The sequence below is a fragment of the Gobio gobio genome (genome assembly GCF_949357685.1).
Source record: "Gobio gobio genome assembly, chromosome: 7".
Taxonomy (NCBI): domain Eukaryota; kingdom Metazoa; phylum Chordata; class Actinopteri; order Cypriniformes; family Gobionidae; genus Gobio; species Gobio gobio.
In genome coordinates, this window is record NC_137103.1 from 14,937,446 (window position 1) to 14,965,406 (window position 27,961).

The 27,961-nt window shown below is 40.5% G+C and overlaps 1 protein-coding gene across 1 annotated transcript; it reads left to right on the forward strand.

Annotated features, from left to right (window-relative positions):
* On the forward strand, positions 1-27,961 carry LOC307128707 (serine/threonine-protein kinase pim-2-like; the record flags this gene model as incomplete). The annotated part of the gene is made up of 11 exons (XM_079820649.1): positions 1-6; positions 300-510; positions 1,451-1,603; positions 24,343-24,384; positions 25,931-26,209; positions 26,368-26,640; positions 26,814-26,896; positions 26,992-27,042; positions 27,123-27,495; positions 27,612-27,785; positions 27,870-27,961. The coding sequence occupies 11 exons, from the start codon at positions 1-3 to the stop codon at positions 27,959-27,961; spliced, it is 1,737 nt and encodes a 578-aa protein (XP_079676775.1).

Consider the following 27,961-nt stretch of genomic DNA (forward strand, 5'->3'; position numbering starts at 1 on the left):
ATGGAGGTGCAACATAGCGGCCTCCGTGGAAAGGGAACGTATTTAGATAAAAAACTGCCCATTCTAAATTAATTAATGCACAATTATTATTTTCAGGCAATAATGAAAAGTGTGTGTGTGTTGGTTATTCCTGCAAATAGATTCCCCCCAAAATGTTACACACTGGACAATTTGTTTCCCATGTCAGTCTACATTATAATTTTCACATACTTCAATAACTGCAGCTTTACTTTTAAAATTTTTGGTGCTATAATTTTTTTCTTGTTGAAGAGTTCTGTCAAAAACCTCTGCCTCTGTAGCTACTTAATGTCTTTCTAGACAGCAGCAAGTTTCGCCATCGCCTTCGAAGGAAGCTGGCAGAAGACAAAAAACTCCTTCTTCAGGAGATACAGAAATACAATGATCTTGTACTAGACTCTGCAACAACCATTGATGTAGCTGTGGTGGAGCATTCCCTTACTGGAGATAGCACTGTGTCTCAAATATGGCCGTGGGAGGTTCATGGCAGTGGTATGTCTGTTTTTAGATGCTTCACAGGAATTTATTTACAGTTCTGCTTTATAGAGTATACTGAACTAAGGCATACATGTTACATATTGAGGGCCCTATCTTGCACCCAGCGCAATTGACTTTGTACACCGACGCATGTGTCATTCCTATTTTGCACCCGCGCAAAGCGCGCTTTTCCCTCCACAGAAGCACGTCGCTAAACTAGTGAATGAACTTGCGCTACCTGGGCGGTTCAGCGCAAAAAAGGAGGCGTGTTCCGGCGCAAACAATCCCTGGTGCTATTTTGCTGTTCCATTAAACAATTGCGCCACTGACCAGAAAAAACCTAGTCTAAAGTCAGTGGCGCGTTGCGCGTTGTTCATTATGCTATTTTAAGGGCGCAAAAATTTTAACTGAACGACTGAAAAAAAAAAGACTGTGAAATCACCTTTACCATAATGTACAACATTACAACTTCACTTCTCTGTCTTTCACTGCTCTTACAAGAACATCAGTCTCCTCGGCTGTGAACCGCTCCTGGCGTGCGCCTGGTAAATACGCCATAATAATAGCAATCCATAATGGAACTTGCGCACCTGCTTTTAAAGGGAATGTTGGATGACGCTCGGATTGGTTTATTCACGTTACGCCCAAACCACACCTATGAATAATGAAGCTACTTCAGACCAACCCATTTTAGATTTGCGCCGGGCGCAAGAGCCATTTATCCCGCCGGGAAAATAGCAACAGCGCCGAGACCCGCCCACAAAGTTACTTGCGCTTCGCGTTTTGACACTTGCGTTTCAGATCGTTAAAATAGGGCCCTGAGTGTTGTAATATTAATTTAGTTTAATGGTGTATTTTCAGTTTTCTTATGTATCAATTTGATAAAAAAAGTCAATGTTTGTAGTGATTATCCAAGATTGTCTCATGTATACATATAACTGTTATTGATTCTTAGCAAACATTTCAATCAAGAAACGAGTGCACGACCAAGTGATGTTAACAAGGCGACTACATGAGGAAACAAGAGTTTTGGTTTTGGAGATGGCACAACACTGCACGTGGTTGCAGAGCCTGGCAATGGTTCTCAAGAACAAGTTGGCTGAGGAGGGTAAGTTTAATTAAAACCCTGTCCATATAATGTGTTTTAAAAAAACATACAACAAAACACGTCAGTCACAGAACTTGGATGGAGTAGAACGGTTATGGCTCTCTTTGCCGTAGTCCTTTGGGATATACATAAAATGGGGATTAAAGTTGTTACTGTAGCTATGGTAACAAGTCAGTAAGGCTATAAAGATTCACATTTGCTTGAAAGATGTGCAGATTTGTTGTACTATGTCTGTTACTGGAAAGCGGAAATGAACGAAAGAATTTTTGTCCTGATGTGTTAGATTAATCTTATTATTATCTCCCCCAGTCAACATAGAAAACCTTGCTGGTCAGCAAGTAACAAAATGTGTTACTTCAGCAAAACTGTAGTGAAGAAGAAAACTGTTAACTTAAAACAGCTATCAGACATAAATATGCTGCTTTGGGCCTCCCTCCATAAAGTCACCTCAGTGAGCCATGTTGCTTTAAGTTGTTTTATACAGAAGCTAGCCTGGTCCCATGTCAGCGATACACATAAAAATGCCAATCATCCTGCTATGTAGATTTGAATTGGTGATATCTTTTTACTCCATTTAAGTTATTTGGCCTTATGAAACAATCTTAAAGGTTGTATCAGTGATTTCAGGCCCAAACATAAATGATCACATTCATCTAATCTTTCCTAACGATCCGCTAGCTGCCCGCCCCATAAGCAAGCCGTCAAAAAAACGCGTCTCTGTAGGCAGCATGGGCTCTGAGATACCTTTTATTAATGCATTACACACCTTACTTATTCTAAAACAGCTGAAAATCACCCTCTGATCCTAATTCTTGCTTTTTTGTTTTTCTGTATTTCCCCAGATGGAAGCTGCAGGAAGGACTATGTTGAAGGAAATGGACTTGCCCTAAATCTGTGTATTATTATTATGCTGATTGATTAACCACATCAAAATCTTGTTGAAAATTCAAACTGTATCTTTAGATTTTCCAAGCAATTTAGTAAGCACATTGCAGTTCATTGAAAATGCACAAACCTCTCAGTATAGGTGCACCAATCTTATCCAAAAATGTCAACTTTGCATGTATGATATTACCAGATGTAATTACTGGGCTCAAATGATATTAGGGTAGTGTATACTCTTTTAAGAGAGACTCCCATTAATTGTGGTGACCCTGTGACCTTTTCTTTTGCACCAACGTTAGGCCAAACTTTTGACTTGCATACAACAAATGTTATGAACCGATTTCTGTAATTTGCTCAGCAATGAATCATGTCATGTTGACCTTAAGACATTCCCTGTAGCACAATCATTAGACCAGAATGTAAAATTGAATATTGTCTAATTGGGCAGATTGCCATGAAATCTTGTAAGCACATGATGACAATTCCTCTATCATCACATTTAGGCCTTAATGTAAAAACTCATTCTTTATTGCATTTCTCAATATTCACTTATTCTGTGGTGCAGCAGCAGTGTCTGTGTCAGTCTATGATATTTTGTTTTTCCCCAGAGGAGGCTGCCTATGGATCACTACTTGATTGAGTGTATATAACTGTTGTGTAACTTTATATCACTGCAAAGATGCATTATAGTGTGTAACAGAAAAATACACCGTTTTTTATTTTACGATTATAATTTATATTGTATATTATTACAGTTGACAGATGACTTTGTTCTGCTGGAGCTTTTTGCAAGTGAACTTAACCTCACAGTCCAATGTTTTAAAATATAGCCTTATGGCTTGTTTGACAAATATGCATTTGGTGTATTTTCACTGGTATTGTTGTGAAAGACAAGAAATAAAGTATTTCCAAAGATGAATATTTTGTTTTTACTTTTTCATACTTTATTGAAAAACAATATTTTATGTTTTTATAGTTGATAAAAAACATCACACTGTGGAATCTTGTTTACAGATAAACTGTTTAACAGTTTAAACTCTGTCACATAAAACTGCATTATTAATTACTTTAATGCATGTCTTTTTACTTATTTTCAAACAATCAACCTTGTTTGTAATTAAACAAGATCTATCATAATAAGTAATGTGTATCTGTTAGGTGTTACAGTTTTCTCGATTGCTGAAACACTATAACTATGGATTTGAACTCAAATTTCAAAAACACAACACTGTTTATCAAAAAGCACACCCTTTCCCCCAAACTATAAACACTACGCCCCAGTTTTGACACATGAGTCAGATTTGTTAAACTTTCAATGAAAAAAAACTTTACACACATTATCCATTTATCATTGCCTACACAATGTTGTAATTTAGAAAGCACTACACAAAGAGTCAAAACTGATCACACAGCAATCAGAACCTTCAACAGATCGATGAAACGGATAAGATGAGAGGGGGAGGAGAAAGGGAAAGGGAAAAGAGACAAGCAGTCTCAGATGAGATTTGTGCCAGCTCCCTAGTTGGGGTTATCTCTCTATTCCCACAGCTCTATGTTACAGCTACATGTTATGCTACAGCTAGTTAGGGTTAGGGTTAGGGTTAGGGTTAGGGTAACCCTAACCCTCTGTGGGAACGAAGAGCTGTGGGCACTTAGGGCTCTGGGAACATAGGGCTGTGGTAACACAGGGCTGTGGGAACATAGGCACGCTCCCCCCTGTAGAGACGTGCCATTGAACTTGTTACCAAGCGGACAAATCAGCGTCCATACTTGAAGTTCTTCCAGTTTCCAGAGTAGGGTTGGTTTTAGGGTTATAAAATTGTAGCTTTACTATACACTCACCTAAAGGATTATTAGGAACACCTGTTCAATTTCTCATTAATGCAATTATCTAATCAACCAATCACATGGCAGTTGCTTCAATGCATTTAGGGGTGTGCCCTTACGAAAATAAACCATGGTTTTACTACAAATAAAACCAAAAAACCATGGTTATTGTAGTAAAACCATGGTAACCGCAAATTAACCATGGTTTTGATTCTCTAACCATAGTTTAACCATGGTATTTGTGGTAAAACTGTAGTTATATAAATGGTATTCAATTAGCCAAAAAACCATGGTTACTACATTTTTACTACAATAAAACCATGGTTAATTTTCGTAAGGGTGGTCCTGGTCAAGACAATCTCGTGAACTCCAAACTGAATGTCAGAATGGGAAAGAAAGGTGATTTAAGCAATTTTGAGTGTGGCATGGTTGTTGGGCCGGTCTGAGTATTTCACAATCTGCTCAGTTACTGGGATTTTCACGCACAACCATTTCTAGGGTTTACAGAGAATGGTGTGAAAAGGGAAAAACATCCAGTATGCGGCAGTCCAGTGGGCGAAAATGCCTTGTTGATGCTAGAGGTCAGAGGAGAATGGGCCGACTGATTGAAGCTGATAGAAGAGCAACTTTGACTGAAATAACCACTCGTTACAACCGAGGTATGCAGCAAAACATTTGTGAAGCCATAACACCGTAACCTTGAGGCGGATGGGCTACAACAGCAGAAGACCCCACCGGGTACCACTCATCTCCACTACAAATAGGAAAAAGAGGCTACAATTTGCACAAGCTCACCAAAATTGGACAGTTGAAGACTGGAAAAATGTTGCCTGGTCTGATGAGTCTCAATTTCTGTTGAGACATTCAGATGGTAGAGTCAGAATTTGGCGTAAACAGAATGAGAACATGGATCCATCATGCCTTGTTACCAATGTGCAGGCTAGTGGTGGTGTAATGGTGTGGGGGATGTTTTCTTGGCACACTTTAGGCCCCTTAGTGCCAATTGGGCAACGTTTAAATGCCACGGCCTACCTGAGCATTGTTTCTGACCATGTCCATCCCTTTATGACCACCATGTACCCATCCTCTGATTGCTACTTCCAGCAGGATAATGCACCGTCACAAAGCTTGAATCATTTCAAATTGGTTTCTTGAACATGACAATGAGTTCACTGTACTAAAATGGCCCCCACAGTCACCAGATCTCAACCCAATGGAGCATCTTTGGGATGTGGTGGAACGGGAGCTTCGTGCCCTGGATGTGTATCCCACAAATCTCCATCAACTGCAAGATGCTATCCTATCAATATGGGCCAACATTTCAAAAGAATGCTTTCAGCACCTTGTTGAATCATCCAGTATATATCCAGAATCATCCACCTTAACAAATGTAACCACACTCCAATTTTTTTTATAAAAACTTGAGAGCCCTGATTAAATTATATATGGATAATTCGAAAATCTAAATTTTAATTAAAAAAGAATCCACTTGTACAGTTAAACAAATTTCACATATAAATATGCTCAATGTAGTCTGTTCCTTTTGTCTCAACCACTTCATCCTCATATTGTTTTGAATTAAATTTATGTATGGAAATGTAAAAACAAAAATGATCATCTTTTGCAAGTGTTATTGTAGTGTATTTGTGTTCTTTCACAAAAATATAAGTGAAAATATTCCAAATGCTTATTTATTGCTTAATTACTCACTAGAGGCTTAAAGAATGATCAAACAAATTTATTGACAAGGTGCATAACAAATTGAAACTATATAGTTTCATAGGCAATTGGACCACATCAAGACTTCATTCTTTTAAGAGAAATGCATGATATGAAAAGGGATATCCCCTACATGGAGACACTGGTGGTGGTGAAGGGGTGAGTAGCAATGCTGAGATCTAGATGAATGTGGAGCTCTTCTCCTGATGACCACAGTGGAGGGACCTACTGTATGACACGATTGGCTCAAGAGGATTGAGATGAAAATACATTTGGTTTAAGACATAAAACACCTAGTCAGCTGATGAGTTTGGAGTAGAAGAGAGTGAGAGAGACAATGTAAAAGATATGATATAATGTGAGAGTATAAAGAAGGACAGTCTTATTTTTTTGAACTTCATATTTTAGCTTCATGTCAAACAAGCCATAAGGTTGTATTTCTTAACAGTGGACTGTGAGGTTAAGTGAACTTGAAAAGCACAGAAAACAGAACATGAAATCAAATTACACGTCAACTGTAAAAAAAATAACAGAGCAATTTATGATCATGAAATATGAAACATGCTTTTGAATAACATCTGAAAAAGAAAATTCAGTTGGATTAAGTACATTTCTAGTACATTCCCTTTCGAGATTAAACTCCAGGTCATATTCTTGGAGATGTTCCCCTTTTCATTACTACAGAAAGATGAGATATGACTTCAAATGCAGCACAGAAACAATTTAATAAATAGGCTGAAACCAAAATGGGGTTCAAAACATACATTTTATTTATTTTCATTATTTTGGAGTGAATCCTTTGGCTGCCAGGAATGGGCCCACTGCTCCCCATTAAAAACAGAAGGGATTTTTTTTATGTTACTGGTTGGGGTTTCCAATAACCTTAAAATATTACCGAACATGTCTTTTATAAGTATAAGTTTCATTTTCCGTCTATGAAGGACCACCACCTTCATGCATGCATTAATGGTGGTGGTCCTTCATAGATGGAAAATGAAACTTATACTTATAAAAGACATGTTCGGTAATGATGTGTGCTTTACACTTGTTTAAAAGGCTTGTTTAAGCTGAAACAGAACAGATTAATAAAAAAATGTTAGCAAAATAAAAAAGTTTAATTAAATAAATAATGAATGCATTAATTCATAAAGCAGAAGAACAGAATAATACATACCATACTGGACAGGGCTCCCAGTCAACCAGCATTTCTGCTTTGCCCTAATGTAAGAAAAGACAAAAAATAAAATCCATTCTTAGCATAAGGCTATTATGTCTGATTATAGGCATTGAGTTTCACTGATTTTCAGAAGACACTCCTTCATAAACTGTAATTCAAAAAGACTAAATACATAAAAAGTATCTACCGAACAATTATGGCATGTATAATATATGTATTTGCCAAAACACACGGAAGTTTCTAAATCTTATATTACACTCTGCATACTGCCTACACTCTGCAGTTTCTTTATGACTGTCTAACCTTTCTCACTCTTTCTCTTAATACCCTCCTGATAGGGAAAGCCTCTAGGCGAGTGTGGTAGGAGCAATCTGTGAACATCAAAAACACATTTCAAATATTTTTTAGATAGTTAGATTAGAAACAAAATAAACACAACTATGAATACTTAAGTAGTGACCAGACTTGCAAGGATGACAAGTGATGTTTATCACTAATCAAAACATGTATCATGGAACCAAATTACTCTCGGTTCCAATGTGGTATGCTTGCTTGAATAACCATACTACTGCTAAGCCACAGCTCACAACTAAGAACACTGCTGCTACTTCTACTACTTGGCAATGCATTTTGGTCAAATTTGACAAATTAAGCCTGTTGGATTTTATAGCTTGTCAATTGTAATAATCTCAATAACACTAATTCCTATTCTATAGGCTATCTATTATGAATAATCATGGTTACGTGTGCTACGCTGGACTAGATGGACTGGTCATGACATTTACATACAGTATTGTTGCCCTGTTGTTGATTTGACTGCATGTATTGTAAATATTGTATTTATTTGTAAGTCACTTTGGATAAAAGCGTTTGCTAAATAATTCATTAAAAGGTTAGTTCACCCAAAAATGAAAATTCTGTCATTAATTACTCACCCTTATGTCGTTGGACACCCGTAAGACCTCCGTTCATATTCGGAACACAAATGAAGATATTTTTGTTGAAAGCTGATGGCTGAGAAAGGCTTCAGATAGGCCTCCATTGGCATTCAGTACATTTACACCCCCAAGACGCATAAAAGGCACTTAAAACGTCGTTACAAAGTCCATCTCACCAAAGTGGCTCTACAATAATTTTACGATGCGACGACAATAGTTTTTGTGCGCAAAAAAAAATCAAAATAACACCTTTATCCAACTTGTTCTTGTCTTCCGTGTGTGCCTCCACGACGCATGTGCGAAAATATGACGCAGATCCGGCGTTCGGACACATGACCCAGAAGCGATTTGTTGACAAGCAGAGGAAGACGCACGTGTCTAAGCTGTTGAATTCTACATTGATCGTGATTTAGGTCTCGGCGTAGTTCTCAAAATGGGGCTTAAGTGTGCATTTCATTGATTCCCGAACGCTGCCGCTACGTCATATTCTCGCGCATGCGTCGTGGAGGCACACACGGAAGACAAGAACAAGTTGGATAAAGGTGTTATTTTGATTTTTTTTGCGCACAAAAACTATTGTCGTCGCATCGTAAAATTATTATAGAGTCACTGTTGTGAGATGGACTTTGTAACGACGTTTTAAGTGCCTTTTATGGGTCTTGGGAGTGTAAATGTACTGAATGCCAATGGAGGCCTATCTGAAGCCTTTCTCAGCCATCAGCTTTCAACAAAAATATCTTCATTTGTGTTCCGAATATGAACGGAGGTCTTACGGGTGTCGAACGACATAAGGGTGAGTAATTAATGACAGAATTTTCATTTTTGGGTGAACTAACCCTTTAAATAAATAAAATTGTGACTACCGGAAATTGTCTGTTGTAGTAGTTAAAAAAAATAAGCAATTGAACTAAAGCGAATTAACAGGGGTTAAGTTGCAATGTTTAGCAAAGTATGAATCATTGCATTTACATGCACTTACTCTTTTGTGGCCTTTTCCTTTCAGGCATATGCCTTGGTCCCCCTGTGGGATATAAGATTACAGTCCAGTCATATATCCACTCAGAAAACAAAACAAAACAAAACACATTTACAATAATTAGACAAAATGCACTTTGTAATGTCTTTTCAACATAAATATGTGTCCCTGGTGTGTCTAGACAACCCTAAAATATGAGAAAAGACCATCCTCTCAGTTAATGTGTGTGCAAACACGCTGTTTAATTTGGCTCCAGATTTTACATCACATGCAGGCTCATTGGAAAATAGTAATCATTGTAGGCTTTTAGAATACTCCATCTAAAATGACCTGTTTCAGACAGGGTCTGCATAAAGGACCAGTTTAAGATAAATAAGGACTTTTTTAGGATCATGCAAAGCTACTCTAGTGGAGTATCAGAATAAAAATATAGAACTGGAAATTAGCATAATAGGTCCCCTTTAAATTCTATTTAAGTAATGAATTTACTTATTAGAGAATCTGCTTGACTAATGAGTTTCATAGTTACCAAGCTATGGTAACAGTTATCAGAACCACCAATAATTACCCTAATAATAATAATAATTCATTACATTTATATAGCGCTTTTCTGGGTACTCAAAGCGCTTTACATTGAAGGGGGGGATCTCCTCAACCCCCAACAATGTGCAGCATCCACCTGGATGATGTGACGGCAGACATATTGCGCCAGAAAGCCCACCATACACCAGCTTACTGGTGAAGAGGAGACAGTGATGAAGCCAATCAGTATATGGGGGTGATTAGGAGGCCATGATGGACAGGGGCCAATGGGCAAATTTGGCCAGGATGCTGGGGTTACACCCCTACACCCCACTTTTTCGAAGGACACCCTGGGATTTTTAATGACCACAGAGAGTCAGGACCTCAATTTAACGTCTCATCCGAAGGACGGACAAACATTATTTACATACCTGACTTCTTTTTTTTCCGACTTGCGACTGTGCCCCATGCTGACCCTGTGAAGACAGCTGCGGGTTTGGAGAAGGAAAATTACTCATATACCAAATAAATCTTTAACTTATTATTTAAAATTCTTGAAGATCACAACATCGCTCAAGTGTGGCAGTACATGTATTAATAGGTGTAAAGTACATGCATTCTTATTGCGATTGAATTAAGGTTGCTCCATTAACTCTACGTGTTTCATTTTCTCATTTATGTCCATCCTGTTTGTGATTATCCTAATTTGTTTCAACAAGCGCCGATCCTGCGCTGACTTGTTCAGGGAACGCAAGGGGTGGGAGAATGGTTAAGTTAAGTGTTCATGGGACACTGACATTGCCAATTATTTGGAATATTTGAATAATCCTAATATCTTTAATAATAAAATTTGGCCTTGTAGTTTCAGCATTTGATTAGTAGTACTTATTTTACTTTTAGATTTATAATAGACTCACAAAATTTCTTCCAACAGCCCTAGTACAGAATCAGATAGACCTATCATCTATCTAATTATGTAATATCAGATCAACTTTGTTGATTATCCATTGAAAATGAGAACCCTGTAGGTGATGATACACAGGGCAACTTTTTGAGCAATGTTGCTGGGCAATGTTGCCATCAACGGGCAACCAGATGAGACACAGGGCCCACAACCCATCTAAATTATCCAGATAGAAATGTGTTGCCCATTTTCAATGTGAAAGTGCCCATGGAACAATCGCTCAGCAAGATTGCCCAGCAAAATTGCTCAAAAAGTTGCCCTGTGTATCATCACCTAGTGAGTTTTACTTTATCTAGCAGCAAAAAAGTTATAGCATGGTGTGTTTGAGTTCATTTAATTGAAAAGAGCCCTAACCTGTATCAAGCTCTATGGGGGAAAAACACTGGAAGTCAAGTAAAGTTAAAGTAACCCATGGGTCAAACACTTTTGGCCTTTACAAATATAAACTGTAACTCTTTAAATTTGTTCTTATTACCTTGCCCCTCCGTGGATTCCGCCAGCTCCACTTGCCCCTCCGTGGATTCCGCCTGCTCCACTTGCCCCTCCGTGGATTCCGCCTGCTCCACTTGCCCCTCCGTGGATTCCGCCTGCACCACTTGCCCCTCCGTGGATTCCGCCTGCACCACTTGCCCCTCCGTGGATTCCGCCTGCACCACTTGCCCCTCCGTGGATTCCGCCTGCTCCACTTGCCCCTCCGTGGATTCCGCCTGCTCCACTTGCCCCTCTGTGGATTCCGCCTGCTCCACTTGCCCCTCTGTGGATTCCGCCTGCTCCACTTGCCCCTCTGTGGATTCCGCCTGCTCCACTTGCCCCTCTGTGGATTCCGCCTGCTCCACTTGCCCCTCCGTGGATTCCGCCTGCACCACTTGCCCCTCCTTGGATTCCGCCTGCTCCACTTGCCCCTCTGTGGATTCCGCCTGCTCCACTTGCCCCTATGTGGATTCTGCCTGCTCCACTTGCCCCTCCGTGGATTCCGCCTGCTCCACTTGCCCCTCTGTGGATTCTGCCTGCTCCACTTGCCCCTCCGTGGATTCCGCCTGCTCCACTTGCCCCTCCGTGGATTCCGCCTGCTCCACTTGCCCCTCCGTGGATTCCGCCTGCTCCACTTGCCCCTCTGTGGATTCCGCCTGCTCCACTTGCCCCTCCGTGGATTCCGCCTGCACCACTTGCCCCTCCGTGGATTCCGCCTGCTCCACTTGCCCCTCCGTGGATTCCGCCAGCTCCACTTGCCCCTCTGTGGATTCCGCCTGCTCCACTTGCCCCTCCGTGGATTCCGCCTACTCCACTTGCCCCTCCGTGGATTCCACCTGCTCCACTTGCCCCTCCGTGGATTTCGCCTGCTCCACTTGCCCCTCCGTGGATTCCGCCTGCTCCACTTGCCCCTCTGTGGATTCCGCCTGCTCCACTTGCCCCTCCGGGGATTCTGGCTGCTCCACTTGCCCCTCCGTGGATTCCGCCTGCTCCACTTGCCCCTCCGTGGATTCCGCCTGCTCCACTTGCCCCTCCGTGGATTCTGGCTGCTCCACTGGCCCCTCTGTGGATTCCGCCTGCTCCACTTGCCCCTCTGTGGATTCCGCATGCTCCACTTGCCCCTCCGTGGATTCTGGCTGCTCCACTTGCCCCTCCGTGGATTCTGGCTGCTCCACTTGCCCCTCCGTGGATTCCGCCTGCTCCACTTGCCCCTTCGTGGATTCCGGCTGCTCCACTTGCCCCTCCGTGGATTCCGCCTGCTCCACTTGCCCCTTTGTGGATTCTGGCTGCTCCAATTGCCCCTCCGTGGATTCTGGCTGTTCCACTTGCCCCTCTGTGGATTCCGCCTGCTCCACTTGCCCCTCTGTGGATTCCGCCTGCTCCACTTGCCCCTCCGTGGATTCTGCCTGCTCCACTTGCCCCTCCGTGGATTCTGGCTGCTCCACTTGCCCCTTCGTGGATTCTGGCTGCTCCACTTGCCCCTCCGTGGATTCTGCCTGCTCCACTTGCCCCTCCGTGGATTCTGGCTGCTCCACTTGCCCCTCCGTGGATTCCGCCTGCTCCACTTGCCCCTCTGTGGATTCCGCCTGCTCCACTTGCCCCTCCGTGGATTCCGCCTGCTCCACTTGCCCCTCCGTGGATTCTGGCTGCTCCACTTGCCCCTCTGTGGATTCCGCCTGCTCCACTTGCCCCTCCGTGGATTCTGGCTGCTCCACTTGCCCCTCTGTGGATTCCGACTGCTCCACTTGCCCCTCCGTGGATTCCGCCTGCTCCACTTGCCCCTCCGTGGATTCCGCCTGCTCCACTTGCCCCTCTGTGGATTCCGCCTGCTCCACTTGCCCCTCCGTGGATTCCGCCTGCTCCACTTGCCCCTCTGTGGATTCCGCCTGCTCCACTTGCCCCTCCGTGGATTCTGGCTGCTCCACTTGCCCCTCCGTGGATTCTGGCTGCTCCACTTGCCCCTCCGTGGATTCCGGCTGCTCCACTTGCCCCTCTGTGGATTCCGCCTGCTCCACTTGCCCCTCCGTGGATTCTGGCTGTTCCACTTGCCCCTCCATGGATTCTGGCTGCTCCACTTGCCCCTCCGTGGATTCTGGCTGCTCCACTTGCCCCTCCGTGGATTCCGGCTGCTCCACTTGCCCCTCTGTGGATTCCGCCAGCTCCACTTGCCCCTCCGTGGATTCCGGCTGCTCCACTTGCCCCTCCATGGATTCTGGCTGCTCCACTTGCCCCTCCGTGGATTCTGGCTGCTCCACTTGCCCCTCCGTGGTTTCCGGCTGCTCCACTGCTCCACTTGCCCCTCTGTGGATTCCGCCTGCTCCACTTGCCCCTCTGTGGATTCCGCCTGCTCCACTTGCCCCTCTGTGGATTCCGCCAGCTCCACTTGCCCCTCCGTGGATTCTGGCTGCTCCACTTGCCCCTCCATGGATTCTGGCTGCTCCACTTGCCCCTCCGTGGATTCTGGCTGCTCCACTTGCCCCTCCGTGGATTCCGGCTGCTCCACTTGCCCCTCCGTGGATTCCGCCTGCTCCACTTGCCCCTCCGTGGATTCTGCCTGCTCCACTTGCCCCTCCGTGGATTCCGCCTGCTCCACTTGCCCCTCCGTGGATTCTGGCTGCTCCACTTGCCCCTCCGTGGATTCTGGCTGCTCCACTTGCCCCTCCATGGATTCTGCCTGCTCCACTTGCCCCTCCGTGGATTCTGGCTGCTCCACTTGCCCCTCCGTGGATTCTGGCTGCTCCACTTGCCCCTCCGTGGATTCCGGCTGCTCCACTTGCCCCTCTGTGGATTCCGCCTGCTCCACTTGCCCCTCTGTGGATTCCGCCTGCTCCACTTGCCCCTCTGTGGATTCCGCCTGCTCCACTTGCCCCTCTGTGGATTCTGGCTGCTCCACTTGCCCCTCCGTGGATTCTGGCTGCTCCACTTGCCCCTCCGGGGATTCTGGCTGCTCCACTTGCCCCTCCATGGATTCTGGCTGCTCCACTTGCCCCTCCGTGGATTCTGGCTGCTCCACTTGCCCCTCTGTGGATTCCGCCTGCTCCACTTGCCCCTCTGTGGATTCCGCCAGCTCCACTTGCCCCTCCGTGGATTCTGGCTGCTCCACTTGCCCCTTCGTGGATTCTGGCTGCTCCAATTGCCCCTCCGTGGATTCTGGCTGTTCCACTTGCCCCTCTGTGGATTCCGCCTGCTCCACTTGCCCCTCCGTGGATTCTGGCTGCTCCACTTGCCCCTCCGTGGATTCTGGCTGCTCCACTTGCGCCCCTGTGGATTCTGGCTGCTCCACTTGCCCCTCTGTGGGGCTCGCCTCGCAGGGTGTGAGCTGCAGAGTAATCAGCTGATCCTCATTGCCACTGGAATCCTGGGTCCATCCTGTGCAAGTTAACAAGTGTTGTGTTTTGCTTATTTAAAACATAGAGGTTAACCATAAGCTTGATCTGTACCTGTTTTAACTGTTAGGTAAATGTGTTTGAATAATATATACCAAATTTTCCCCAACCAGATTTGAAGGCACTTTTGATTGCAGGAGAACTATTGAGAGTCTACTGGATGTATTAGATATCTGTAATATATTTGATTGATTTTCTATGACGATAACCAATACAATATATCTTTAAGTCAGGAAAATAAAACCCAGAGTGCTCATAATATCATTTGAAAAAATGACAACTATAATGTTTGTTTACAGTCTGGGTCAAACTATTCAGTTAAGACTAGACTGTGTGTGCTAAAAAACTTTGGGCTTTATGCCTCAAAGTTAGTAGCAGTGTAAGTTTGTGGTGTATCCAGCAAAAATTTGATGGTTTTCTTTTTCTCTGTGTAATTTCCGTTAATGATCTACATTTTAGCACCGTCCTCGATATTGTTTCAATGAGTATATATAGATTCATCATCATTTGATTCATTGACCCAGTGACCAAAACGGGTCTTTGCAAATGTAATGTATTCAATTAGTATGTCACTACAAAAAATGCTGTGGTCACTCAGTGTGCCTAAACATTAAAAATATGGTTGTATGTGGGCAGAAAACAGAAATGAAATATGGCTCCTACAAAAACATACCACACATATGCTTGAATGCACTTAACTCTGGGTGCCAAATCCCATTGTAGACCAGTGTGCTGCATGCTATTAATACAAACAGGGCTCAATACACTTAGAATCTACATGTCTACATCTGCAGTTGCAGTTGTTTTAAAACAGTTTACTTCAATTCCCATAATCAATTACCAAGTGTGAATTTTTGTTTTTCTACCCATTTGCGTCTACATTAAATGTGTTGGTAGAGACGTCACATAGAGTAGACTATGATCATACAAGCATTCAGCAGCAGAAAAAAAGAATGACTGAATTTAAGTTTTAGAGGTGAGCCATTCCTTTAAGATTTAAACATTAATAAAATATTTTGCATTCTCAACACAAGTTGTGAACTGTGACTTTAAGATACAGTGCATGCATCTCACCTTCACAAAGGTATTCATAAAATGAACCTATCTTCTGTAGGTAGTCCTGGGCAAAGGTGGATAGTGTGCAGCGAGGCGTTATAATTTCGCATATTTTTGTTCTCCTTTCCTAGTAGCAGAACAGGTTTGTAGCCAATGGCATGGAGTTTCTCAAGCTGCAATGACAAAATTGTGTGTTTGCTGTTTAAAGTAATAGAAAAACAACATAAAAAATAACTAAGAATATTAATTAATAAATATATAACATTATTAATGACAGCATCCAGGTTACTGCCATTCAGGATTTTGAACCTAATGGTGAGTTTAGCTTTATGTGCAAACAGGAAAGGCTCATACAATAGAAGCAAAAAACAACTCTATATAGAAAAACAGTAAAAAGATGAACCTGACACCATGAGGGTACCCTTTATATAACTTTATATAAATATTTATTTTCGTAACATTAGTAGCTCAGGTTTTGCATCTACATTGATAAGATTATGTAACCATTGTGCAACTGGACAATGACAATCTAAAGATTTATTAAAAATAAAGGCAGAACCTTAGTGATTACTTGACCAAATGGGTGAATGCTGCACATATTTACAGTTGACGCATTCACATTTTAAAGTGCTTTGAGTAGTACAATATGAATGCAGTTCATGTGTTATTTCTCATCCACTCGATAAGAAAGTTTGATTATTAAATTGCATCTGTAATTCCGTCATAATGCATGCCTGTATTTGTTATGAACTCAAGAATTCCTGAGTTTCAATTATATTTGCTGTGTGTTCAAATTTTGCTCTGGTAGATAATTTAGGTGTGTGATGTATTACGGTGAAGATGTGATAACTTTATGGTTGTATTACTTACCACCACTAAAATAAAAACTACAAATCACAATTACGTGTGCCTTCAAAGTTGATAGTTAAATTATACTTTTAAATAGATTCTGATGACACAGGGAGGACAAAGTATCATTGAAAAAAAAAAAAATCAAATGTATCTATATTGGCAAAAAATAATGCTTTTCTGACCTTCCGACTGGCATGCTCAATAACAAATGGTACCACTGAATGTACTTCCTAGATGATCTGGACAGTTTACTGTCATGTATGAAATTGTACGTACCATGATATTGGCTTCATCCTTGATGGATGCAGTGTTGTGTTTTTCTTACGACCAGCCACCCATTCCTCTCGCTTCTCATCAAACCTCTGAAGCTTCTTCTTGAGGCGCTGCTTCAGGGGCTGCTCCTTTTTACAATGCGAGCAGATTTTTTGAGCGCAAAATATTATCCCCTGACAAAAGGGGCAGATCTTTTTTGTAGACCCCCCTGGCATTATAACAAAAGACAGACAGACAGACAGACAGACAGACAGACAGACAGTCAGATACAGACAGACAGACACAGTCAGATACAAACAGACACGCTGACAAAAGATGGGTAAGACAGACAAGTAGACAAAAGACAGACAGGGAGGAAAGAAAGAGCAATAGATAAAGACCGTGAGATAGATAAAGATTGAAGAGATGGACAGAAATATAGATAGTGAGAACAAAGAGGATGTAAGATATAGAAAATAATGAAGAGATGGCTCTTAAAAGTGCCTTTGGGTTTTAAAAAGCAGGTTCAGATATGTTCGACAGGTGATATGTTTGACAGGATCTGCAGGGAGAACAACAGAAAATGTTAATTATGTAGTGTTATGTTGAAATAAGATTTAAAAAGTGTACCCTAATAGTGAGTGATTCCCATTTTCTTATAAATGCTTAGGATAAATAAATACAGATCACGTTCTTATTTCCTGTGCTACTGTTAAAAGTCACGTAACATTTTTTTTTATTAATTTGTATTAATATATATAGGCCTACATATATATCTAGAACCTATATCTAGGCCTAGAACATGTTTTTTTTATAAACTCGTAATTGTATTAATTTTGGACGTGTAAATAATGCTCATGAATTCATCTTGCTTATTAGACTGTTGTAAGCGACTTACCGTGGTGGAATCGCGCTGGGCAATGGTTTCTGCGATGGTCGCACACACGTGCGTGACGTGTTGCACAAAATTGCGCCAAAATATCAATCATAATTAAAAAGTACAGTCTTAATATTTTATATCCGTGCTCAATTTTAAAGGGGTCAGCATAAATGTCCAAGTGAAGGAAACACGAGTATGTAGCCATTACATTTAAACACATATCACTTCCCAGAATGCATCCATCTCTTTGCCAAAGGATATGTTCATATAAAGTAATAAACATTTCTGCAGTAGTTAATTTATTACAACTTCATAATCAGTATTGAGATGAAAGTTATATAAAAGTAGGCTATTATTTTTTTCTTTTCTTTTTTTGGCGCAAAAAAAACAAAGTAGGCTCTTTTGCAAATTGAAATACCATCGACAATTATAAAATATCCCACAATAAATTAAGGCATGTTTTAAGCCTACAGCAGATGTGCAGTCCTGCAATTATGTCGTTTTAATGTATTCCGAAATTATATTAAAAAGAGAGGAAAAATCGTGATATTACCGAATGAGAAAAGGGTTAATTTCAGCTAGCTACCCTCAACGTCGGCTTATGGACGTGAGGGGGAAATTACCACAATATGTGATCGAAAATTATCAAATATAATGATGAATGTTTTAAGCATATATAAAATATACCGTCCTGTAGCTAATTATGTAATTTTAATGTTTAAAGTTAAATAAAAAAGAGAGGAAAAAGAGTTAGTGTTAGAAAAATAATCAAAGTTCAAAATTCAAAGATGAGGGATTTGCACTCAAATCTATCGGACGACCCTCTCCGTTGTCAAGTGACGAATAGGGGTGAGACCGTGTTGCAAAGAAAGACATGGTGCAGGCACGAAAAATACGTCCCTTTGAAATACATTAGATTGAAAGTCGTGCTGAGTGACACGAAAAAAAGAAGAAAATTCGTGCTAGAGGACACGAACCAATTCGTGTTGAGTAGCCTACCGAATATAAAGCAATACAACAAGGATTAAAATCTCCTGATTAAATGTTGAGTAATGTAGCCCTTAAAGTTTACAAAATGAATAACAATTGTAAAAAAAAATAGTGTGCTTTCGGAAGAAAGACATGGTGCAGGCACGAAAAATACGTCCCATTGAAATACATTGAAAGTCGTGCTGAGTGACACGAAAAAAAAAGAAGGATATCTGTGCCCTTGGACACGAATAAATAGATTAATGTTGAGTATAGCCTACCGAATATAAAGCAATAAAAACGAGGATTAAAATCTCTTGATTAAATGTTGAGTAATGTAGCTCTTAAAGTTTGCAAAATGAACAACAATTGAGAAAAAAACAATAATGTGCTCTCGAAAGAAAAACGTGGTGCAGGCACGAAAAATCCGTCCCGTTGAAATACATTAGATTGAAAGTCGTGCTGAGTGACACGAAAAAATGGGGAAATTCGTGTCAATGAACACGAATCAATAGATTAAATTTCGTGACTATGTCACGAACTGCCGTGAATAATAACATTAATTTTCATCATTGTCATACCACGATAAAGGAATAATACACAAATGTCCTTCTTCAGTCTTTCAGTCAAGATTAAGTTCCAAGTCCTTAAACACAGACACTGTTCTCGTAGCTTTTACGCTTTTAGAAAACTCAATGGATACAAAATACATCTCAAGTTTAAATCTTTAAAAAAAAAATTACATTTATTAATGTGGTATTTGGCTAACAGAAAAATAAGATTTACAAAATAAATATAATTTTTCACCTTAATCAAAACCAAAAATTACATTTTTATGAATCAATTAATATTAGGATCAATCTTTGATAAAATCACAAATATCAAACCAAAATGTCACTGATGTGTGAGAGCAATTCCAAAATAAATGTAGATTAAAGTTTCTCTAAACAGAAAGAACTGAGGGTATTAATGTCATTTTAAGTCTTTTGAGAGAGCACTTATCTGGATAAAACCTATGAATTAATTTAACAGTAATTTATCTCATTTTGTTGGTTATCAGATTAAAGTCACTGATATGCAAAAACACACATGAGGTCGCGTGAGCGTGCACATCCAATGTCAACACATTTATTGAACAGTTACAATATTTATACACACAACAGTTAACGTAAATATTATTATTATTATCCGAGAATGCTTCGTGTCCAAAATCTTCATCATTATAGCTCATAAACGTTAATAGAGCAAAACCTCGCAAGGCACTTCCAGTCTAACCCATAGTCACTGCTTCTGTCCAAAATGCGTCCAAAAATGCTCACGGGAGAATAAATCGGACATCATCTTAATATAAACTCTAGATTTACATTTATTTTGGAATTGCTCTCACACATCAGTGACATTTTGGTCGAGGGGTGAATAAATTAAAATTAATAAACGAGCCCAAAACAAAACGAAAAAGCCCATTATATGATTTTACTAATGAAGGAACGGGTGATGACGTTCATGATGTATAATGATCATAAGCACCATCTCTCAGTGTTTATGAACACATATCAGGGCCGGCCCGTGGCATAGGCGGAATAGGCAAATGCTAGGGGCGCCACTCATCCTTGGGGGCGCCAAAATGTATTACCGATATTTTATTAATATTCATTTGAAATATTACCAAATAAAGCGCAAAAAAAGCGTCCCCCGCCTCTTCCCAGTCCGCCGCATCAATCTCCCCCCGCCGAGCTACTTGAAGTGCGTCAGAAATATAACGTGCAATCAGTTTAACTTAGGGGAATTTGTTGTGTCGCGCCGCCTTTCGCCGCATCCAAAGCAGACAGGATTGCTTTTATTTTTTAGGGTGCTTGGCCGCTCGCGCCAGGTGTAGACTCAGTGAAAGTTGCCTGATCATTTATGACGGATGGCCGAATTGTAGTGTCAAAAAAGACAGAAGCCCTCTGATGATGGGAAGATAAGGAATACACTGCTCTTCTTACTTAGTATTTGTGTCTTGTTTCTAGTCTAAATATATACAAATTCTTAAATAAAGATGCATTTACTAGATAAGTTAAATGACATAAGATATGTTTTCTTGAAAATAAAATCAAAATGAAGTGAGTTTTTGCTTATAACAAGCAAAATGATCTGCCAATGGGGTGAGAAAAATAATCTTGTTCCTGATTGAAATCTTGTTTCTTTCCCAAACAGAAATAAGATTATTTTTCTCACCCCATTGGCAGATAATTTTGCTTGTTTTAAACAAAAAATTCACTTCATTTTGATTTTTTTCCCCCAGAAAATAAGAAAAAATATCTAATGTTATTTTACTTATCTAGTAAAGGCATCTTGATTTAAGAATTTTTAGATTTTATACTGGAAACAAGAAATAAATACTAAATAAGAAGAGCATTTTTTTGCAGTGTAAAGACCGAAGTAAAGTGATGTAGGCTAATGAATGAACAGTGTATCTAATTGCATAGTGGTAAAATACTAATGTTCGCTAATTTAATTCGTTATTTTTACCTTAAACTATGCAAGCAGCTGTTCTGGGTTCTCCAGAGGCCACACAGCCAGTGTGATTTTGTAAAAAAAAAAAAAAAAAAAAAAAAAAAAAAAATTTATATACATATATAAATATTATACGCATGTAATATGACTTTTTTTAATAGCTTAATGTTTTTACTCTGCAGTTGTGCAGTTTTAAGGGGATATATAGCAATTTTAAAATGTATTTGCCAAAATTAGTAATGATATTTATATACAGGTTCATTTAAAATAGTCAAGTCAAGTCAACTTTATTTATACAGCGCTTTTAACAATGTAGATTGTTTCAAAGCAGCTTTACAGTGTTAAACAGGAAAATAATGCAACATAATTTTATTCAGCTGTATAGCCATTCTGGAAAAAACGCTGATGTCATCAGTTCATTTCAATTATCATACAGTAACAGTGTGGGCTTTAGATCAATAATTCGATCAGTAATTTAGTTTAAATGGTTAATTTAGTTTATTATTTAGATTTATTTCGATGTTTAGTTGAAAAATTTAGTGTCCCCAACTGAGCACGCCAAGCCAGAGGCAACAGAATAACAAAATAGCAACATTTTAGGTAAAATTCACATTAAATATCTAAATTTCACAGTTTAATTCCTGGTGAAAACATGAATGCTCATAGTCAAGTGTAAGATTGCTGCCATCTACTGGAAAACAAACACTTTTGCTAGTTCTCAATGAATAGTTTGTGCATGAATGCTAGATGCTATTACTCTTGCTCTTTGTGTTTAGGCTGTAATGTGGCGTAGGTGCTATTTTTGTATAGTTTAACTATCATCAGCCTTTAAAAAATAAAATAATAATAATAATATCATGAACATAATGATGGGGTAGAATGGACTGGACATTAGAGCTGCAACTAACGATTATTTTTTCTGTCGACTAATCTAACGATTATTTTTTCGATTAGTCGACTAATCTAACGATTATTTTTCCGGATTAATCTTATGATTCTTTTTTACTGATTATTGTACTTCAAAGAGGGTAGTGAATTTGTATATTATTTTAACATGAAATCAATGAATGATGACAATATTAATTGTATTTCAGGAAGGGTAGTGTACATAGTAGGCTATGCCATTTTATAAAGAAATATATGAACACAAGAAGCTTTTTAAACATAATATATAATGATACTATTCATCATAAAATGTATACAGAGTAGGCCTAATTAGGAAAAGTTGTTTACTATAGTAGTTGAGTATGATTTACTTATTGATTTGTGTCAATAGTAAACGAAAATGCACTTGTATTTATCTGCAAAAGGTTCACATACAGGAGCTTTCAGCATAGTTTTAATATAGTATAACTAGTTGTCTATTTTGAAGATACATGTGCATAAACAACGACTAAAGCTGCCAGAAGTTTTAGCCCAAACTTCAAAGACACATTTAAATGATTAAAGCTAGAGGCATATCTTAACTTTAATGTTACTTTAATCATGCAAACTACCTATATACAGCATGTTATTATGCATATGTGTTTGGGACAGAGCGGAACCAGGTCGCATTAACAGGAGATATATGCAGCCCATAAAAAATAAAAGCACGAGACGTACTGGGGTCGGAGAAGAACCCCGGAAAATGTGACCGTCTGTTGCAATACACGCGCCACGGTTCAGCTGCGCGAGAGAACCATGGAGAGAACACTGGCAGCAGGGTTGCCAGGTTTACACAACAAAACCCACCCATTCGTTACTCAAAACTAGTCCAAAACAAGCCCAATCGCGTTTCGGGGAGGTTCTCTGGTAAACATCAAGTTCGGGGGGTTAAATATGTGTGTTTTTTTGCAGGGCTGCCGGCTAAAATTCTCATTCCCGGGGCTAAATATCACATAATTGGGATCGCTTCAACCCGCGGACATGAGACACAGCCCGCGGCAACAGTGTAGAAGTAGCCCAATTCCGCGGGAAAAAACGGGACTTGGCAACACTGACTGGCAGTGTGAAAGCTCACGCTCTCCACGCGCACAGCACCTGCTCTGCCACCGCGCGCAATGTGAAACCGGCATTACAGAGCGAACAAAGCACAGTTTTATTCGGCTTCTGTTTAAAGTACTCCCACACTTTTGAATGTCGCGGTCTGGCTTTATATGATAAATGATCATTTTCACTATGCCTGGGAGCAGAAGCTGCCATTATTCTAGATCTTCTGTTCCATTCTAGAACGTAAATAATGTGCCGCCGACGCGTCGACGCATTTCACGCACGTCGACGTATTTTCGTAGTCGACGTCATCGACGACGTCGACGCGTCGTTGCAGCCCTACTGGACATCATATAAAACAACAACAATAAAAATAAAACATCAATGCATTACAAAAATAAAACTGTACGAGTGTTTCCACAACTTAGACTGATAACGTGTAGTGCTAAACCTTGATACAAGGGGCACCAAATAAAATCTTGCCTAGGGCAGCAAATTGGTCAGGGCCGGCCCTGACACATATCATTTAAGTTTATTAAGAGTTAAATGTATCTGCGATGTCATGTGACGATTCGGACTTAAATATTACGGTTAGGAATAATGTATGGTAATAAAACAAAATCATACATCGAAATAAAATAGGCCTAAACTTTATGAATAAAATAAAACTTCAAAGCTTGACTTCAATGGACGGCAAACAAGTATGTAGTTTGCCCCGCTATTTTAAATACATACATTTCTAAATTTTAGGTAAATTAAACAGAGTCCCAATCAAAGAAATAGGCTACATTTAAATCAAATGTCTATATTTTGAATTGAAGGGGTGTCATTTGCAACTGTGAATTCATTAATTGTACTCAGTTTTCTTATGATGAACAATTAAGGCTTTGAAAATGATAAATTCCAGGAATTATAAAACAAGTACAAAACCGAGAGCGTAACTGCACTCACGCACGCGACGTTATTTGTGTTTTTGCGTGCGTGCATATGAGCGTGCTCATATGAGTTGCTATAGCGACGCGTCCTGTGAATATGAACTTTAAATATAAACAGTGGAATCCGTCGCTGTTTGTTGGTTGAGCGGAGGCGAGACACCGACACGGTTGCAGATTGTTTCCTGTGCAAATCTCGAGATTTTGAGGCTGTTTGAAAGAGTTTTGAGGAGGCTTTTATTCTAGAAGGAGATCGGAAGATATTTTCTTTCCATCGACTTTTATTTTTTGAAAGAGTTCATATTATTTCTGATTACAATTTTATTTTATTGTAATTTTCGACGGAGTTTGGAGTTTTATTTCGTTTTTTTATTTGATTTGATTATTTTTTGGGGGGAGGGGTATTTCTGAAGAAGGTTGTATTATATTCTCTTTTTTTGTATTGTATTTTGTATTGTTTCTATTACAGGTTGGAGGACGATGTCGATGGCTCTCATGGGTGAAAGAAGAAGTGAGTGTTTATTTTTGTTTCTGTATTTGTTGATTGGTATGGGTTATGGTATGATCGAAGAGTAGAGAAGCCCAAGAGGCGAAACTCTGTTGTGTTATGGGTAACAGTCTGTAGATGGCGCTGCTGAGGCGCGGCCGCCATTATTGACTGAAAGCTGCTGAAATCGTTAGCGCGCCAGTCACAACTGTGAAGATGAATATAAGTTTTGTCAAAACGCAAGCAGTGTTCTGCAATAAATTGCAAAAATTATACACAAATGCACACACAATAGATGGTGGTGTCTGATTAATTACTGAGATCTTATGACACCACTTCCATTTTAGTCCTGTTTATAGTTCATGTGTGCACTTGCTAGATTGCACATCTTTTTTGTACCTTTCCGCCTGTAATAGGACATTCACAGATTGATTTTGTTTTTGTTCTTGCCATTGAAACGTTCACTGTGTGCACTTTCACTGAAGATGTTGAAAAACAAGTTGTTAATATTTTTGGGATATTCTATGTAAAAGAAATTTCTTTAGAAATGTTCATTTATTATTTTATGAATTAATTTATTTTTCCAAATCATATATATGGTGATGTTCACTATTATCAAAATCAACATTTGAATAAATATCTTATTACTGTGTGTCTGCCTATATATTATTTCATGAATTTCTGTTATTCATAAAACAAGGAAAATGCATAATAGAACATAAATATTGATAGATTAAAGGTTTGCAGTAATTTTATAATTGTATCTTTGCAAACCGTAATTGGTAGGCTAATGAAGCCGAATCGGTGGGGCATACCCTTACGAAAAAGTACTACAGGAATCTTATAGTATTTTGGGACAAAATATTATAGTAATCTTATAGGAATACTGTAGTAATTTGGGACATACTATAGAAGTACGATAAGACTACTATAGCAGCTTTAAAATATTATAGAGGTATTACAGAACATCACAGAAGTATGTTATGTTCTGTAATGCCTCTAATATCCTAGAGCCGCTATAGTATTTCTATAGTAGTCTTATAGTACTATAGTAATATTTTGTCCCAAAATACTATTTTCCTAAGGATAATTAGGCCATTCATAACCAGCACATAGACGTAACATTTTCTGCCATTTAACGTCGGTCATCCTCATTAATGTATTTGAAATTGTTTTCATATTTAGATATGACGGCCAGAAAAAATTAAGTTATGTTAAGTTTTTATGTTAAGTTGGTTCAGTGCCATTGACTTCCATTATTTTTCGGCGTTTTCCTTCAGTTTTCAGTCCATAATGGCGGCCGTCATGGGGCAACGGTTGCTATGGAGCGTTCTATTGAGTTTCGCCTCTTGGGCTTCTGTACTCTTTGGTGTGATGTTGTACAATAATTGACTAAATTAATGTGAAGAAACTTGTGCGAGGTAACCACATGTGATCCCTAAATTTCCCGGGCTAAGTGATCACATGTATTTGATTCCTTGCATATGAAATAAACTTGAGTTACTCTAAGAACAATTTGTAATTGATTATTATTAAAATATGACTAATTATTTGATGTGAAATATTCCAGCTCCAGGCCGCTGCAGATCCAGCAGAGCTGCTTCCAGTCAGTCGGCTGGTCAGGAGGTTTGGATCCTCAGTTCGGATGACCACGAGGATCCGCTGCTACACCCGATACTGAGCCAGGAACTAGTAGGATATTTTGCCCCCCTGCCTTCTGATTTGGCTGTGTCTGTGTCCACAGGTCCGGCTGACAGGAAGAGGAAGTGGCAGAGCGGGAGCCGGGAGGAACCAGACGATGGAAGTCCATCCACTTCATTTAAAACACCTGCGAAACGCTCTCGCAAAGGTCAGAATAGACTTATATTAAAAAATGTATGGCTCAGTTAATCAATTATTTGTCATTAACATAGAAAGTTGAAAAAATAAAGTAACAATTTGTTGTAACCACTGACATTAATTATTCATAATATTAAAAAACAGTTTCTAATGTTTGAAATATTCCAGCTCCAGGCTGCTGCAGATCCAGCAGAGCTGCTTCCAGTCAGGAGGTTTGGATCATCAGTTCGGATGACCACGAGGAGCCGCTGCCAGACCCCACCCCGACACTGAGCCAGGAACTACCAGGATATTTTGCCCCCCTGCCTTCTGATTTGGCTGTGTCTGTGTCCACAGGTCCGGCTGACAGGAAGAGGAAGGGGCAGAGCGGGAGCCGGGAGGAACCAGACGATGGAAGTCCATCCACTTCATTTAAAACACCTGCGAAACGTTCTCGCAAAGGTCAGAATAGACTTATATTAAAAAGTTATGGCTCAATTATTAAATGATTTGTCATTAAAAAATATTCCTCAGCTGTTTGATGTAAGGACTGCATTAAAGTTATGTCTTTGTATAGCTTTAGAGACTGCAACATGTTTTCTCTTAAGACGTTTCTTTGATCGTATGTTTTGCAGAAGCATATGCGAAGGGCCGTTTGCTGGGAAAGGGCGGATTCGGCGCCGTGTATGCTGGGATCCGCAGGTCTGACGGACTGCCAGTAAGACATTTTCTTCCCTCCTTTGTTCAGACAGCCTTTATAAATGTTGATATCAGTAAATTCAGGTGTGATTTACTGTGGCTTATCGTCTACAGGTGGCCATCAAGTACGTCTCTAAGGACAGGGCCCTAAAGATGCTGAAAGATGTAAGTTCCAGCGTGAATCTGTTGTTCTGTTTCCTCCGTTTCGCTCAGCGCTGGATATAATGGAGCATTTGTCCCTGCAGGAAGGTCAGGGTCTGCTGCCTCTGGAGGTGGCATTGATGGCCCGGGTCAATTCGGCTCCCGCCTGCCCCAACGTCCTGCAGCTCGTGGAGTGGTTTGAGCGTGACACCCGCTACAGCCTGATCCTGGAACGGCCAGTTCCCTGCCAAGATCTGCAGAGTTTCTGCGAGGAGAACGGCTGTCTGGATGAGAGCTTGGCCAAGAAAGTGCTGGTGCAGCTGATCTCCGCTCTGAAGCACTGCGAGAGCCGCGGAGTCCTGCACCGGGACGTCAAGCCAGAGAACCTGCTCATCTCCACAGCTTCACACCACATCAAGCTGCTGGACTTCGGTTGTGGAGCGCTGATGAAGGACTCGGCCTACACGTCTTTTGCAGGTGGGTTTGCGTTACAGGAGGAAACGCTCTGTGGATGTTTGTGAACTTTTGGTGAGAGAATTAGTTTGGACCGGAGTTTATTCAGTGGATGTTTCTGGTCTTCTTGTGTCTCTCAGGTACTCTCGAATACGCCCCTCCTGAGTGGTTTAATCAGCGCCGCTATCATGCAGGACCGGCTACTGTTTGGTCTGTGGGGGTGACGCTCTATAACATCCTGTGCTTCCCCTTCATAGCCGCAGACAGGATCTCCTTTAGAAGCAGACTGATCTTCCCTAGAGAGCTGTCTACAGGCAAGAGATAGCAAACATTCAGAGGTAGAAACCCAGGATGAGTTTGTTGGTTTGTGTTTCTGAAGACTGTGTTGTGTGTAACAGAGTGCCATCAGTTGATCAGCTGGTGTCTCAGGGACGCGGCGGCAGACCGTCCCACTTTAGACGACATTGAGGTCCATCCCTGGTTGCAGTGA